This window comes from Globicephala melas, chromosome 11, assembly GCF_963455315.2.
Source record: "Globicephala melas chromosome 11, mGloMel1.2, whole genome shotgun sequence".
In the NCBI taxonomy this organism is placed as follows: domain Eukaryota; kingdom Metazoa; phylum Chordata; class Mammalia; order Artiodactyla; family Delphinidae; genus Globicephala; species Globicephala melas.
Window position 1 is genome coordinate 45,297,991 of NC_083324.2, and position 15,639 is coordinate 45,313,629.

The 15,639-nt window shown below is 55.6% G+C and overlaps 1 protein-coding gene across 3 annotated transcripts in view; it reads left to right on the forward strand.

Annotated features, from left to right (window-relative positions):
- The window catches only part of VIPR1 (vasoactive intestinal peptide receptor 1), a 32,944-nt gene that overhangs the window by 15,174 nt on the left and 2,131 nt on the right, over positions 1-15,639 (forward strand). Inside the window, exons 3-11 of one of the 3 annotated variants that reach the window (XM_060308248.1) lie at positions 164-271; positions 6,237-6,343; positions 7,725-7,831; positions 8,258-8,390; positions 10,958-11,111; positions 11,645-11,705; positions 11,899-11,965; positions 12,337-12,428; positions 15,298-15,427. In XM_060308248.1, coding sequence (XP_060164231.1) covers positions 164-271; positions 6,237-6,343; positions 7,725-7,831; positions 8,258-8,390; positions 10,958-11,111; positions 11,645-11,705; positions 11,899-11,965; positions 12,337-12,428; positions 15,298-15,427 — 959 coding nt within the window. The remainder of the gene's footprint in view (positions 1-163; positions 272-6,236; positions 6,344-7,724; positions 7,832-8,257; positions 8,391-10,957; positions 11,112-11,644; positions 11,706-11,898; positions 11,966-12,336; positions 12,429-15,297; positions 15,428-15,639) is intronic. The other 2 variants (XM_030830291.2, XM_060308249.1) reach the window with 2 other exon arrangements.

Here is a 15,639-nt window from a genome sequence, read left to right on the forward strand (position 1 = left end):
GTACAGCCTGAGCAGGGCTGTGCCTCCCCGCTCGGACTGGAGGCTCCTCAAGGTGGGAGCCTGGAGGAGGAGAGAAAGAGTGGGTGCCTGTGGGCTCAGGCCCCAAGGCTGGAGGCACCTGGTGGCCACGCTGACCCACGTGTCCTCTGCCTTCACCCCACAGGCTGCAGCAAGATGTGGGACAACCTCACCTGCTGGCCAGCCACCCCTCGGGGCCAGGTGGTCGTCTTGGCCTGCCCTCTCATCTTTAAACTCTTCTCCCCCATTCAAGGTAAGAACCCTGGGTTGAAGGGCAGGGGGCTTGGTGGCAGGAGTAGAGCCGGCTGGAGTAGGGACTCACCTCTCAAGGAAGTGAGAAGGCAAAGGAGGTGCTCAAAGAGGCTGGAGCAATCAGGGGTGGCTTCCTGGAACAGGTTGCACTGACATTAGTTCTCTGAAGGACTCATAGGATTTGATTAGCTCTTCACAGAAAGATAAGCATGTGGGAAGGTCTCACTAAATATTTGCTCAGCAATTGATAACTGATTGACTGATAGTTATGGCTGCCATGTTCCCATTGTTTTGGGCTGGCCACGAATGAGTCTTTCACTTCTCCGAGGCAATGACCTTTCTGACTTTACGAAACTGACCTTTCTTACACACGTTGTCAAGTTCTGCTTAAGTGAATGTTCACATATAAGGCAGAAAGGAAAAGCAGGAACCTCTTTAGGAAGTGGGCTGTCTTGCTACCAGTAATTAAAGATGACACAGTAAGTCATCCTTTCATTCAGTGAATGTTCATTAAACACCTACTGTGTTGACTGGCACTGAGCTAGACAAGCACAGTGAGGGGCAGAGGGGTAAAATGCTCTGTCCTCGGGGAGCTCACGTTCTAGTTGGAGAGGCGTGTAGCAAGAAAACAAATGCATGTATTATAAATGATAAGCGGTGCTGGGAGAGAGAAGAGAGGGAAACCACCTAAGGCGGGCGTCATGGCGGCCTCTCCAAGGAGGTGATACTGCAGCTGCGGTCTGAAGACCTGGGCTGGGAAAGAGCCGCAAAGGTCCTGGCGGGGGGAATCACTCAGAGGATCAACAGCCCATGGGATGAGCCCTGAGGAAACTCAGTGGAGGCCAGTGTGGCTAGAGCAGTGAGCCCAGGGGAGGGAGGAGAGGAAAGAGATAGGCGGGCAGAGGGCAGACCACGCAGGCCTTGAGGACTGACAGGACTTGGGCTTTTCCTAAGTTCACTGAGAAGCCACTGCAGGGCTTAAGCAGGCGACGGAAACAGTGCAGTTCGGGTTTTTAACTGATAACTGGTTTCTGTGCAAAGACAGGATTCTAGGAGTACGAATGGGAAGACCCAACCCCAAGGCAGACGAGAGATGATGATGGTGTGGACTTGGGTGGAGAGCAGGGCAGAGGAGGGAAGCAGGAAGGTGCGGTGGAGGGGGGATAGGACTCGAGTGTGCCCCGCTCAGGTATGGGTTTGATGAGCTGGGGGAGGACAGAGGGAGGAGCAGGGCTGGGGTGGGAAGGGTTGGTGATGAATGGGACCTAGATAAGGGCTCAGAGGATGAACAGAAAGTCTCTCACTCCAGGTGGCCTTTGCCCCTCTGGACCTGTTTCCCTATTTGTAAAGTGGGAATGGGAGATGGACCAAATGGTCTCTTTGGAGCAGGCCAGTTTCGCTTGCCAGTGCCCGGTGTTGTGACCTCAGCAGTGAGGGAGAGATCCGGATGCCCTCCCTGAGGGTCAGCCACAGGTGTGCCGTATTCCAGGCCAGCGCCCACCTAGCCCAGCCCTCTTCCAGCGGGACCCAGCACCTGGGCAGACAGGAGATGAGCTCCTCTGGCAGCTCTCATGATGTTTCCTTCAGCAGAGCCTGGCAACCAGCCTTTCCTGGGATCCCTGGAAGCGCCTGCTAATTGCATGCCTCCTGAGGCTCTTCCTTCTGTCCCTGCTGGAATTGTAAAGGCAGATCCTTCACTTGAGAACCTGGAGTCCAGCCCACCATCTGGCTAACCCCCAGGCTGCCAGCCTCAGGGGGGCCCACACCAAGCCTTTCGGTAGATGAGAGAAAGGCAGCCTTCCTCAGGTGGATTCAACATCTCACCAGAACCTACCTAGTGACAAGCTGAATATGAAGTACGCTTTAGCCCCCAGTGTTCATCAGCCAGATGCCCTTGTTGTGCAGTGAACAACCTGTCGAGCTATACTTGGCAGCCTTAGCCTCTGAAAATGATGGCAAGAAATAGGAAACTGGGCTAGGGGCTGAATATGTAAAGGAAAGAGACTGTGTTTTCCTGGGCAACTAGATGAAGAAGGTGTGAGCCTCAATTCCAAAGAGGAAAGTTTGCATGTAAGGGAAGTGTGGGATAGCAGGGATGGCAACCCAAACTCCTGCCCCTCTGGGTAACAGGACTGGGGAAGGAGTGTCTTCTCTGGAAGGGTTGGAAGGGACCTGGTTCTACAGGGAAAGCTGAAGAGAGTTAAAAGACGTCATTTGGCCAGGCTGGGTAAAGAACGTGGGAAGGAGGGGTGGCCAGGCAAAGATTGCTCACCAAGGCACCAAAATGTTTGTGGAGGTCTAGTCCTTTTTTTTTCAATTTATTTATTTTTTGTTGGAGTATTGTTGCTTTACAATGTTGTTAGTTTCTGCTGTACAGCACAGTGAATCAGCTATACGTGTACACATATCCCCTCTTTCTTGGATTTCCTTCCCATTAAGGTCACCACAGAGCACTGAGTAGAGTTCCCCATGCTATACAGTCGGTTCTCATTAGTTATCTATTTTATACATAGTAGTGTATATATGTCAATCCCAGTCTCCCAACTGTGGAGGTCTAGTCCTTTTATTTGTGGTCTGCACGTCTTTCACCTGTGGTGTTTTTGCCATTAAATATTTGAAGAGACTTTTTTTAAGAGTAAAAAGTAGGAGGGCTATTTTGATAAGAAGACACCACAGTCTATATTACCTGTGTCTATGGGGTCTGTGGGACACCTCCTCCCCGCAGCATCACATGAAACCGTAGATAAGGAGGTCTTGTCAACCTAAGACGTCTGCCCTGGTTGGCTGGGGTGGGCCGCCACTGACAGGATTTCAGCAAGAGAGTGCCACGATCAGGTCTAGATTTTAGAACAACCCTCCAGGATTCAGGGTGCGGAGTGGGTTGGAGGGGCAGGAAAACAGGGAGAACCATCAGGAGGCTCCTACCTAATCCAGGGGAGATGAGATGGTCAGTGCTGGTGTCGAGGAAAGGGAAGCTGGGGCAGGACTGGTGACTGATGGGGGAGGAGAGAGGTGAGTGGGGAGAAAATGACCCCCGATTTCTAGCCCCAGACACCGAGTAGGGCTTTTCACGTGGAGAACTGAGGGAGGAAAGGGGGCAGGGCAGCCGTGACTTCTTTTTTGAGACATGACAAACGGGAGGAGACTGGGAGGATGTGGAGTGGCCCTCCCAGCACAGGGTTAAAGTCCCTCGCCCTTTCTCGTACCCTCCGTAGCCCCCTCTACACACACAGGGTCTGTCGGCTCCCCAGCCCAGACTGGGGAAGACACTGTTGACTGATCCTCAGGGTCCCATGGTGACTTCTACTGAGATCATCTCAAGAGCAGTTCCCTTGGAGTCCTGGACTTCAGTCCCAGGCTCTTCAAAGTGGCCACCCAGCCCTGAAGATGCCCCGCTATCCCCTGCCCTCCCTTGCTCTCTGGGCAATCGGGGCTCCAAGGGACAAAGTCCCCCTTCAGCTGCTGCTGGGAGCCCAAAAAGATGTGGAGTCAGGCTGACCTCGGTCTGCATCCCAGGCCTGCTGCTTCTTTGCTGTGTGACCATGGGCAAGTCACCCAACCTCTCTCACTCTTGGCGTCCCCCTTTTTAATGGGACTATTGGTAACTCCTGATCACGAGCCTTAACACATTAATGTTTGCTCCCCACTGCTCCCACAGAAGGCATGTGATGCTGCTGTGTAGACATTGTTGGGTCACCCAGGCTCGCTAGCTTCATTCGTGATAATCCCAGGTGTCCACTATGTCATGGGCCTGGCCTCGTCGAGCCCTGGACCCTCCGGCCAGTGGGGAGCCCAAAGCCCGAGCTTTGGTGTCCCTGCTTTAAGGCTGGCTGGTTTGGCCTTGTCCCCTTTTTCCTACTTGCCCCAGTCTGGCAGGGTCAGTCCCCCAAGAATCAGCTCCTGGGGAGGGGCATGGCCTCCGGGCCCCCAGTGAGCTCCTGAGATCTGGGGCTGATGGGGGCCTGCAGTTTGATGAGTGGCTGCTTGAAGCCTCCAGGCCGGCCCACCCTCTGCTGCAACGGGAGAAAGCTGAGGGGGTGAGGAGGGGCGGTGTGCAGAGGGGCAGTGTGAAGAGTTTTCTCATGCCCTGGGAGCCTCCTGTGGCAGTGCGGTTGGGAGGTCTGTGCAGAAATGGGCCACCAGGGCAAGAAACGGGCCCAACCTAGGGTCCCTTCCTCAGCAAAGTCCTTCCTGCCACCCCTGGGACCTCACAGTGGAAAGAGACCCAACGGGCTGCTCCTTCCTGGTTATCCCCCTACCCCTAGTTGTCCCTCAGTTCCTCGTCCATAAAGTAGGGTGACAAGAACCTCTTTCAAATGGTGGCCAGGAGGATTTACAGAAATAGGGAATAGGGAATCACCTGGGATGTTCTGAGCACACGGCAAGGTTTGGAAATTTTAAACATATGCACAGTGACCCTCCCTGAGCTCGGGATGGCTTGACGCCTCCTACAGCTCTGCACCTGGACACCCGAAACAAGTCCTCAGTCACCTCAGTGCAGATGAGGGCCAAGGTTACCTGGGAAGACTATGGGACCACACCTGCTCTACCCTGTCCTATGTACGTGGCCTTGAGCAAGTGACCAGCCTCTTGGAGCCCTACTTCTCAACTGTGAAATGGGATTACTTTCCCACTGGGTGGTTGAGGGGCTTCAAAAAGACAATATGCCTGAAGTGCTCTGTACCGTGTACCTGGGAAAAGTTCTCAAAACGTGCATCGTGGTGATGGTGACGGTCATGGTCATGGTGATGCTGGTGCTGATGGAGGTGCTGATGGTGGTGGTGCAGGTGAGAAAGGAGCTAGACGGCAAGGATGTCAGGACCCATCTTCTCTCTCAGCTCTTCTTCATCGCCTCACCTTATCTCTTTCCCTGCTTTTCTCTCCCCTCCCCCTTCTTCCTCATCCTCTTACCCCCTTCTCCTCCTACCTGTTCTCTCTCCCCTCATCCTCCCTCCCTCCCTCTCCTTTCCTTCTTCCTCCTTCCCCTCCCCCTTCCTCCTTCTCCTTTCCTCTCCCACAACAAGTCTGGCAGGAAGGCTGTGTCCCGGCCTCTGTAATGAGTCCTGGGATGGGGGCAGAGAGCTCTCTGGCTCACCCATTTTCTATTCAGCCTCTCCCCTCCCTGGCGAGTGGGGAGCCTTGGGGTCACCCCTCACCTCACATGGCCGCTCAGTGGTCCTGCCCCTTTGCTGCAGCCCTGGTCCTCCGGGGACAGCGGACAGTGCCACTGTCCTGGAACCCCAGCCTTAGTGGTTCAGCCCCGAGATTCTGCAATGGTGTGCAGCTCAATTATTCTCATACTTACCTTTGCCTGGGCGTGTGCCCCTTCTCCGTGTGTGAGGACTTCACACCTGTGCCCTTATCAGAGGTCCTCCGACGCCCACCCACCTCCTGCCTCACCTTTGGTCCCTCTCCAGCAGCACATCTGAACCCCCAGCCCCCAGGCGTGGGAGGAAACCCAGGCCCGTAGGCCCAGGCAGGCTGACCCAGGAGGGCTGGGCAGGCCTGGGCCCCTTGCCGCAGCCAGAAGGTTGCTGTCTGTACCTACAGGACAGACAAGGGAAGCATCTGCCACACCAGCATCCATGGCCCTGTGACGGGGGTCAGCATTCAGCTCATGACAAGGGTCAGGGATCGTTCCACGCCAAGGATCCAGGCTGCTCGTGACAAGGATCAGAGTTTAAATTGCGCCTGGGGTCAGGTTCAGACACGACAAGGGGCAGGAATGTCTGCTTTGGCTGTCATCTGTGTTGGTGCGTCCCCTGGCCACCCTGGAGGTGCTTCTCCCTGCCCCAGGCTGCCCCGTGATGCCCTGGGTGTCCAGGTCAGAACAGCTGGAGCCTGATGCCGCAGGGGGTGGTGAGAGTAGGGCTGAGCAGAGAGACAGCCAGGCCCCATGCCTACTCCTCCGACCTACCCACTCCCTGCCTCAACCTCTCTCCTCTCTGCCCCTGCCCTCCACCCAGGCCGCAACGTGAGCCGCAGCTGCACTGACGAGGGCTGGACGCCCCTGGAGCCTGGTCCCTACCCCATTGCCTGTGGCTTGGATGACAACGCATCGAGTTTGGACGAGGTGGGCCTCAGTGCACCACACACACACGCTAGAGTACCTGGGCCTGCTAGCCCCTTCCACTCTCTCCCACCAAGGGGCACAGTTGCCTTCCATGTCGGAGCCAGGACTCCCAGGGTCTGCCCTCCTCAAGCCTCCTCCCTCTCCAGGCCCGCATTCCCAGGGGCGCATCCCCTGGCTCCCCTGACAGGGTCCAGGAGGGGGCTTCCAGGAGGATGACTCACAGCATCAAAGCAGAAGCAGCACTCCCAGGCTAGGCCACTCCACTCCCTTGTGGGAGCCTTGATCCAGCCCTGGCAGGGCAGACAGAGCCCATCCCACCTGTCACACGCAGAAGAGAAACTGAGGTGCGGATCCTGGAATGAACCAGCCTCAGATACCCAGGAGCCAATCAGGGGCAGGGACAGGGACAGGACCATTGTCCTCAGTCCCAGGATGGGGATCTGCCCTGGAGCAGGTGGAGCATAGGTGGTCTCTGTAAGGATGTGGGGCCAGGAGCCAGGGAAGGATATTGATGGGGAGGCTGGTGTATAACTGAAGTCCCGAGCTAGGAGCCCCTCGCTGCTTTGGTGGGTGAATGTAGTCTGTCTGTGATGACCTCTGTCCCACCCCCAAAGCCCTTCACAGACAAGGCTTTCACTCCTCCCAAAAGGGCAGCAATTTCCTCAGAGGCCTTAAAAGCCCACCAGATCCTCGGGCAGGATCCTTCTTGACCACTGGCCTCTGTTCCAGCAGGGTGTGGAAGGTGGGGAGGAAGGAGGGGCGGCCCAGTGACCATGGCTCTGCATGTGTGTCCATGGGGAGGGGCCAGCAGGAAGCCCTTGGTGTCCAGCTTTGTCCCTCCTCCCCATAAAGGCCAGATTGCCCTCCTCCTGCTAAATCCAGCCTCTGAGAGTCCCAAATGGGAAATTACCCTCCCCCTAGCGTCTTCTTTACCATTGTCCATTCCTCGCCACTTGGTGAGAGGGCCTCATGTGGGGGGTCTGAAGGGCAAGCAGTCTTGTGCTTGAGGATGCCAAGCCCAGAGCTGGCCCAGAAGGGCTGTTGGACACGTGACTGAAGAATGAATGGATGGACCAGTGGATCGTGTGAGGTCTTCGCCCCTTCCCCCACTGACATTTCCCCTGTGAAGGAGCAGAGAAAGGGCATTCAACCCCCACCCGACCCTGGGAAGCAGTGCTGTCTCATTCGTGGAAACCAGGGAGAAAGGGGCTCTGGGAACTGGAAGGGGCCACTCAGCTGCTCCTGGGAGCCCTGGGCCTCAGCCTCCTCATCTGTCAAGGCAGGGATGGGAGGCAGGATGTATAGGGCACCCCGCCTCTGCCAACACCCCCTAGGTGAGTCCCCCCACCCCCGCCCAAGATCCTCACCCACCTCCCTCTAGCAGCAGCAGACAATGTTCTACAGTTCTGTGAAGACTGGCTACACCGTCGGCTACAGCCTGTCCCTCGCCACCCTCCTTGTCGCCACTGCCATCCTGAGCCTGTTCAGGTGAGGACCAGCTCCTGCAACAGGTCTCAAAGCAGACCAGCCAGGTCACTCCTCACCCAGGCATGCTCTGCCCCCTCCACTGTCAGCTCCCAGGCATCACACAGTCCTTCCCCAGCGCCCCCGCCAGGCCAGCCTCCCCTAGAGACAGCAGGGTGCTCGAAGTGTTCACCTGTGTCGGCCTCATCCCTCACAGGATGCCCTGTACCTGGGGATAGGGCAATAGAGGGCGGGGCCTGTGCCCTGGAAGGAGGCACCTGCAAGCCAGGCTGCACACATGGGTAGGATACCTGGGGACAGGGCCCCCCTTCGGGGTGGGGTCTGCATCCAGAGGCTACAAGCCCTACCCTTCCTCAGAGCACTGGACTTGTTGGTTGGGGTGGGGGTCTGAGGCCCCTTCGGCCTCCTGGATCTGGCCACCTCCCACAGGAAGCTCCACTGCACGCGGAACTACATCCACATCCATCTCTTCGTATCCTTCATCCTGAGGGCCACCGCTGTCTTCATCAAAGACTTGGCCCTCTTCGACAGCGGGGAGTCGGACCACTGCTCCAAGAGCTCGGTGAGGACCTGCCCAGGCCCACCTCCCTGGCCCACCTCTGCCATCTGTCACCTGAATCTCCTCTTCTCCCTCTCCTCCCTCCTGTCTCCCCTTTTTTTTCTCTCTCTCTCCCTTTCTCTCTCTCCCTCTCTCTTTCTCTCTCTCTCTCCAAAGATGGCCCCCCTCCGACCCTGCCTGCCAGCTCCTTGGATCCCACTTCCCTCCCAGCAGCAGGAGATGCTGCTTGGCCATCTGGGAGTTCACACACCTACTCCTGCCAATGAAAAACACCTCTCCTGGGTGCAAAGTGGTACACTTCGTGCCAGAGCCCACAGCCCCCTTCCCGCCTCTGCTGCTAACTTCCTATGTGACCTTAGGGAAATCCCTTCCTCAGTTTCCCCGTCGTGCAAGGACATTCAAGCTTCCTTCCATCCCTCCTCTCTGCCATCTGCATACCCATGGCTCTGCTCACCGTGCCCCCCTTCCTACTCCCCCCGTTGCCTTCTGGAGCCAGTCCAAACCCACACAGCCCTCCTCTTCTTCTATTCTTCCCCTGCCCTTAGTCACTCTGGACCATCCTAGGCAAGGGAGGTTAAGAGAGCGTTTAAGGAATTCATGGCCCGTCACTAAGGGGTCCATCTGCAGGTGATTCTGTGCTCAGGGCCTCCTCCCTGAGTGGCCCCTGAGCTGAGACAGGGAGCTCAAGACCAGCCCTGGCTCCCATTCGTCCCTTGTGGTCAGTGACTTTTTGCCTCATGAGTGACCTCAGAGACAGTGCATTATTTCAGGGGTCAGAAGTACCTTCTCCCCAGAGAGTGAAATTGAAAGTGAATCTCCCCAGGGAGTTCCCTGGCTGTCCAGTGGTTAGGAATCCACGTTCTCACTGCCAAGGCCCCAGGTTTGATCCCTGACCTGGGAACTGAGATCCCACAAGCCGCGAGGTGTGGCCAAAAACAAAAAAATTCTCCAGAGAGTGATGGTGGTATCTCAGGCATCTCGACAAGGGGGAGGGGAGCCACCCTGGCCATTCCCAGGGCGCCTCAGATGATCCAGCCTGGGAGTAGGGCTCAGACCTGTGCGGTGTGAGCCCCGGAGCCTGGGGAGCAGCCTGAAGCCGCCGGCGCACTTGTTGAGGATAATTGTGGAAATGAGCTTCCCGATTCATTAGCAGCTCTGTGAAGCTTTTCCAAGGCAAGGAGAAGCACAGCTAATAGTCCTGTTAAAGAGCTGAGTTATTCTTGCTGTAAAGCAGATGAGGGAAGGTGGGGGAAACAGACTGCCTGTAACAGGAGGGACTGAAGTAAGACCTGAGGAAGGACTTTCCAACCATTGGGAGAGGAGGGTAGGCTGCTCTCTGAGGGTGCCTCAAAGCCGACGGCACAGGAGGAAAGGGTGGGAACCTGTGTTCTGGGTACAAGGAGGAATGAAAGCAGAGGGGCTTCCTGGAAGAGGGTGGCTTTAAGCTCTGGCTTACAGGTATCTGGGCTCAATCTGAAACGGCAGATAGTTTCTGGGAGAGGACAGATGGCCCAGAAGACCTTCTAATCATGCGAGCTGGGCCGCCCAGAGCCCCTGATTTCCCTGCCCAGGGGTCTCCCTAACTCCTCCATTGTCCTCACCTGCCTGGGGAACCCCTTCTTCCTCTAGCTCCTCTGGCCCCCAGGAGGAAGGATCATCCCTCCACTCTCCTCTTTTTCCTAACTTCTACTTCACTCTCCTCTTCCCTCTTCTCCATCCCCATCTTTCCCCCAACAATTCCATCTAAACCCCACTCCACAGTCCACAGCCCATATCCCTACACTTTCAAGGGATTCTTGCTAATGCAAGCAAGAATTCTCCCTCATACGTCTTCCAGCTACCTTCAATCGTAATAGGAATAAGATAAATGAGTAGCGGAGATGGTAAGTGGATGGGTTGGTAGCTGGATGATGGGGTAAATAGTGTGTGGATGACTAAGTGGAAGGATAGATGGATAAAGTAAGAAAAATTGGATAGATCATGGGTGGGGGTATATTGGTGGTTGGATGGATGAGCAGATTGATGGACAAGTGGATAAATGAATGGATGGATAGATGTCTAGGTGTGTGGGTTGGTAGTGGATGTCTAGTATGTGGATAGTAGATGAATGGAGAGAGAGACAGGTGAGTCTGTGGATGGACTGATAGATGGAAGATGATGGATGCAGATAGATAGTTAATGGTTGGATGCATGGATGGTAGATGGATAGATGGGTGAGTTGGCAGTGGATGTCTGGTGGGTGGATGGGTAAATAAATGGATAAATAGATAGGTGGGTAGGTGGATGGTTGGATGGGTAGGTGGGTGGATAGATATATAGATAGGAAGATGAATAGATGATAAATTGATGGGTGGATAATTAAAATTGCAAGCTTATTCCAAAGCATCAGATGATGTAAAATTAGGGATAATGGGAAAACCACTGAGTATATTTCTAAGGGAATAATACAGAAATAAGTAAGAGAGTAAGTTGGCTGTACTGCAATCCTGTTTGTCACCCCAGACAGAGATGTGGGCAGGCAGGGACCCCTGCTAACTCCACTGGGCCCCCCTCTTCTCCTCCCCCTGCAGGTGGGCTGTAAGGCGGCCGTGGTGTTATTCCAGTACTGTGTCATGGCCAACTTCTTCTGGCTGCTGGTGGAGGGCCTCTACCTGCACACCCTGCTCGCCGTCTCCTTCTTCTCCGAGAGGAAGTACTTCTGGGGGTACATATTCATCGGCTGGGGTATGGTACCAGGGAGGGCTGCCAGGCTGGGAACAAGGGGGCAAAGCCTGGGGAGCTCATTAGGGGGTGGGTACCAACCCAGCCTGCTGCCTTAGGTCTTGCTGGGCTGCAGATCCTGCCTGCAAGGCAATTGGCCGTGGGTTGATAAAAGTCCTCCCGTCGTCTGACCCCTGGGCAAGGGCCTTCTGGCTGCGGCTGCACCTCGAGCTGACCCGTGGAACACACAGGTTCTCTGAGCATCCTTCCATTTCCCCTCCAGGCCTTGAAACACACAGGGCCGCTGCTAATCTATACAGTGCCTCTGCCCAAATGAGAAAACAAGTCCCCTTTAGGCAGACACAGTCCCTCAGACATAGAGCTTCACCCCCTCAATGAGGCATCTTTGCGCACTGAGCTACCTATATATGCCACCATCCGTGGCCACGTTGGAAACCCACCCTTTTCTCTCCCTGCCTCTTCCTGGCTCTTCCTCCTCGATCTCCCCCTCTTCCTGCCACACTCTCTCCTCTTTCTCTCTCCTTTGGCCCTGACAGGGGTGCCCAGCACATTCACCATGGTGTGGACCATCATCAGAATCCATTTTGAGGATTACGGGTGAGCTGTCACCCCACTCCCTCCTCCTGGCTGCTGTCACTCGGGGCAGATCCCCCAGGTGGGATGAGGGGGACCGGGGAGTAACAGACTCTGGACCAGTGGTCTCTAAAGGGTTTGGGGCAGAGCCGGGGACAACAGGAGGACTCTCTGGCCGAGGACAATCTCTCATTCTCCCCCACCGTACCCTGCCCAGATGCTGGGACACCATCATCTCCTCACTGTGGTGGATCATAAAGGCTCCCATCCTCGCCTCCATCTTGGTAAGGCCTCCTCCCACCACTTAGGGACGGGGAGACTGAGGCCCGGAGTGGGTAGACAACTGACCAAGGTCCCACAGGAAATTCGTGTCTAGGTCAGAACTGAACCCTAGGCTTCCCAATGCCTAATGCAGGACTGTCCCCAGCCCTTTCCCCACCAGTTTTTCCTCTAGAGTAGAGAAAGCAGATTGGGAGGCCCAGCCCTTAGGGATGTGAGGGAGAGTTCCGATGACTTTCCCAAAGTGGGAAGAGGTAGGGGAGAGGTAAGATGGATGGATAGCTGGGCCCTGGGGAAGAAGACAGGCCATCAGCCCAGGGGGCTGGACACCCTGCCTCCCCTCTCTGACCACCCGACCTTGGCCCCCACCCACCAGGTGAACTTCATCCTCTTTATTCGCATCATCAGAATCCTGGTTCACAAACTGCGGGCCCCAGATGTCGGGAAGAGTGACAGCAGCCCATACTCGTGAGTATGGGCCCAGGGCCCCGGCTCTCCCGGTATCCCCAGCCCCAGTCCACAAATCATCCCACGTCCCCTGGAAGCCCCCCTCCAGAATCATCAAAAACCCACCTTGCTCTTGCCCACCTCTGCCCCCATGGCCTGGCTCAGTGCACGAGTGTCCCCTGCCCAGTCCCACCCTCACCAGGCCCGTGAGTCCCAGGCCTGCTTCTCCTGCATGACTTACCTAACAGGTGATCGGCCCCGCTGTGTATTTACTGTCAAGCCAGGGAGCTCGAGAACACAGTAGATAACCTGTGTCCTGTTCACACCGTGTGCCCAGTCCCTGGCATGGGCCTGGCACAGAAAAGGGGCACAGTAGATGCATGCCCCAGGGGAGCCCCCAGTCTACCAAGGAAATGGCCATATTCGGGACTCAGTCCTCCCTGAGAGTAGTAACGGCATCCACAGGTTACATGCCAGGTGTGTGCAACGGGGTTTCCAAGCATCATCTCATTTCGTCTGTACAGTCTCCTCCAGACTGTCCCCATTTCACAGATGAGGAAACTGACACATACTCCCTCCTCCTCTAGAGTTTGGGAGCACATCGTCTTGGCAGGGGGAGGGCACGGTGTCTGTGGGACAGGGGTCATATCCTTGCTTGAAAAGGTGTGAGGGCTCTTCCTGTGCCTGGGGGGCCTGGAGAACAGGCAGGCTTTCATGAGGACAACAAGGCTGGAAGACAGAGCTACAGAAACATGAATGGGGTGGCTGTGGGAGGGTGAGTCGGTCTGTGTGCCCACAGATGGGAACAGGAGATTATCAGCACTGCACAGACAAGACAAACCTGGGGTGTCCTACAGCGGCCTTCCAGTCCTGTGATCCAGAATGTTCTCTTGGGCCTGGCTTCTCTCTGGGGAATCTGTGCTGTGGTTCTAAGATTCCTGGCTAGAATGTCACGAGCTGCTGGATTTAGGATTCTATTCTGGAATCCTGTGATTCTCTCTGATGAGACTAAGACTCCCGTTCCTGGTGTGACAGCACTTCCTCCCTCGGGGTGTGGAGGTGGAGCTTCCCTTCCAGTCTGAGAAAGGAAGGCCCTGTAGGGGTCTGCAGTCTGCCAGGGGGTAGCACATCAGGCCTGTGCCCCCTCCTCCTCTACTTTCCCTGTGGGGCCTTGTTTTCCCCAACATACAACTGCTCGAAAGGGCTTGAATCTGAGGCAAAGAGAACCGGTCATCACCAGGTCCACGTGGGTGAGGTGGAAACTGAACAGCTGTTGGCAGGCAGAAGGGGTGGGGGGAGTAGGAGATGGAGCTCCCCGCGGAGGGACTGTCAGCTCCCACTCTCCACCTCCCCACAAGCCTCCAATTTAAAGAAAGCCTCCATCTGTCAGCCTCAGGCGCGTGGGATAGGTTTGCAGTCAAGGAGCGGTGGGCAGTGCTCGGGACACTGGCGTGTCTGGGGACCAGGTCCAGGAAGGAGTGGAGGGGCAAGGCCAGCTCCTCTGCCCCCAGTTTGCTGTGGGTCCTCGGGCCCAGGGCTAGGCCTACCTGGACTGACTGCCAAGGCAGGAGACACAGAGGCAGAGACACACTCACCCCTCAGACCTCTCCCAGCCAGGGAACTGTGGGTTTACACTGCCTGGACCAGCTATGAGGTCAAGTGGCTGGGAGGCCTGAAACAGGATGAGCTCTGCTCCATGGGAAAGGGGCAAGTCATTTAGAGTGACTGTGGACCCTGCTGAACACACATGGCCAGTGAAGGAGGAGCTGGTCCTCCAGAGAATTCTGGGGGTGCGTGTATTGGTGTGGGGAGCGGGGCTGGGGCAGAAAGGGGTGTAATCCCAGAAAAGTTGGCAACTCCTGGGGAAGTAGATACAGCAGAGAAGCCAAAGACAGGGCTTTACTAGTTGACCCTGAGTCATCCTTGGTGACAGGCACAAACTTGAGCACCCATCATCCTCCCAAGTGGCCTTGGGCATCTGTGGTCAGCAACCCAATTACAAAAACTTCCTTCCCAAATGCCCTCATTTCCAGTAGAGTATTGGTCTCTCATAAATGCACTGTATTTCATAGTACCCAAAGCGCTTCCGCGTTTACAGTGGGCCCCACTTCTATTCCTTGACCATGTTGAGCATACACTCGCCCCATTGTACAGATTGGAGAAACTGAGACCAGGGGAAGGGAAACCAGGATCTCCTGTTGCTCAAGAAACTATCCCCATTAGCGACCATAGAGCCTGAAATACCACTATTACATGTAATCCTTGGGATTGAGCCCTGGCCCTCCTTTATACTCTCTCCTCCAGAAAGTGGAAATAGAGGGGTTTCTCTCTCCTCGCAAGCTACATTTGCTAGGATTCTTTATCCACTTACTTGTAGTTAAATTTGACCAGTGGGAGGCTCTGGAAGGGTATTAGATAGGACAAAGGGGAGGGAAGCTACAGACTTTCTTTCACGGCTCCAGCATTGACTCTGGCATGGTCTCTGGCATTGACTATACCTCTCTGTGGCTCAAGCTCATTCAAGAAGCCCTTCTCAACATGTTTCCATCTCATTCAAGGGACTCCTCCCATGTTGATTTTAGCACTTACTTAGTAAGGCCTCTACCATAGGATCCCAACCCTTTCCAGGTAGCCCTGTCCTTGGGTTCTGGTAAAGCCACCTCTTCCCTTTGTCCCTCCTTCACTGGAGCTGGAAGTCCGAGGGAGGAGGCCCAGGGGGCATGAGGTCATAGGCACTGCAGATATGGAACAGAAACAGTTGTGGACGTAGGACTGATGGGAACCAACAGTCTATCCTCACACATCCTGGTCGTTGTCCCTGTCTTCTGTGCCCCATGTGCGTACACGTGTGGACACCCATACCCACTGCCTGCCCCTCCCCTGCCCCCAGGAGGCTGGCCAAGTCCACCCTTCTGCTGATCCCCCTGTTTGGAGTGCACTACATCATGTTTGCCTTCTTCCCCGACAACTTTAAGGCTGAAGTGAAAATGGTCTTTGAGCTCGTCGTGGGGTCTTTCCAGGTATGAACTGTGGACTTAAGGCTGCGTTCTTCTCTGGGCTTTAAGGGAGGAAATTCACCTGGGGCCTTGGCCTCTTGCCGCTAGATTCCAATCGTTTCATTGCAATAAGTATTTATTAAGCACCAACTGTATGTTTGGCCCTTTGTTTCACCAGGGGAACACAGGGGTGGGGCAGGGTTTGGGGCTCCCAGGGTCTGTCTACCTCACCTCTC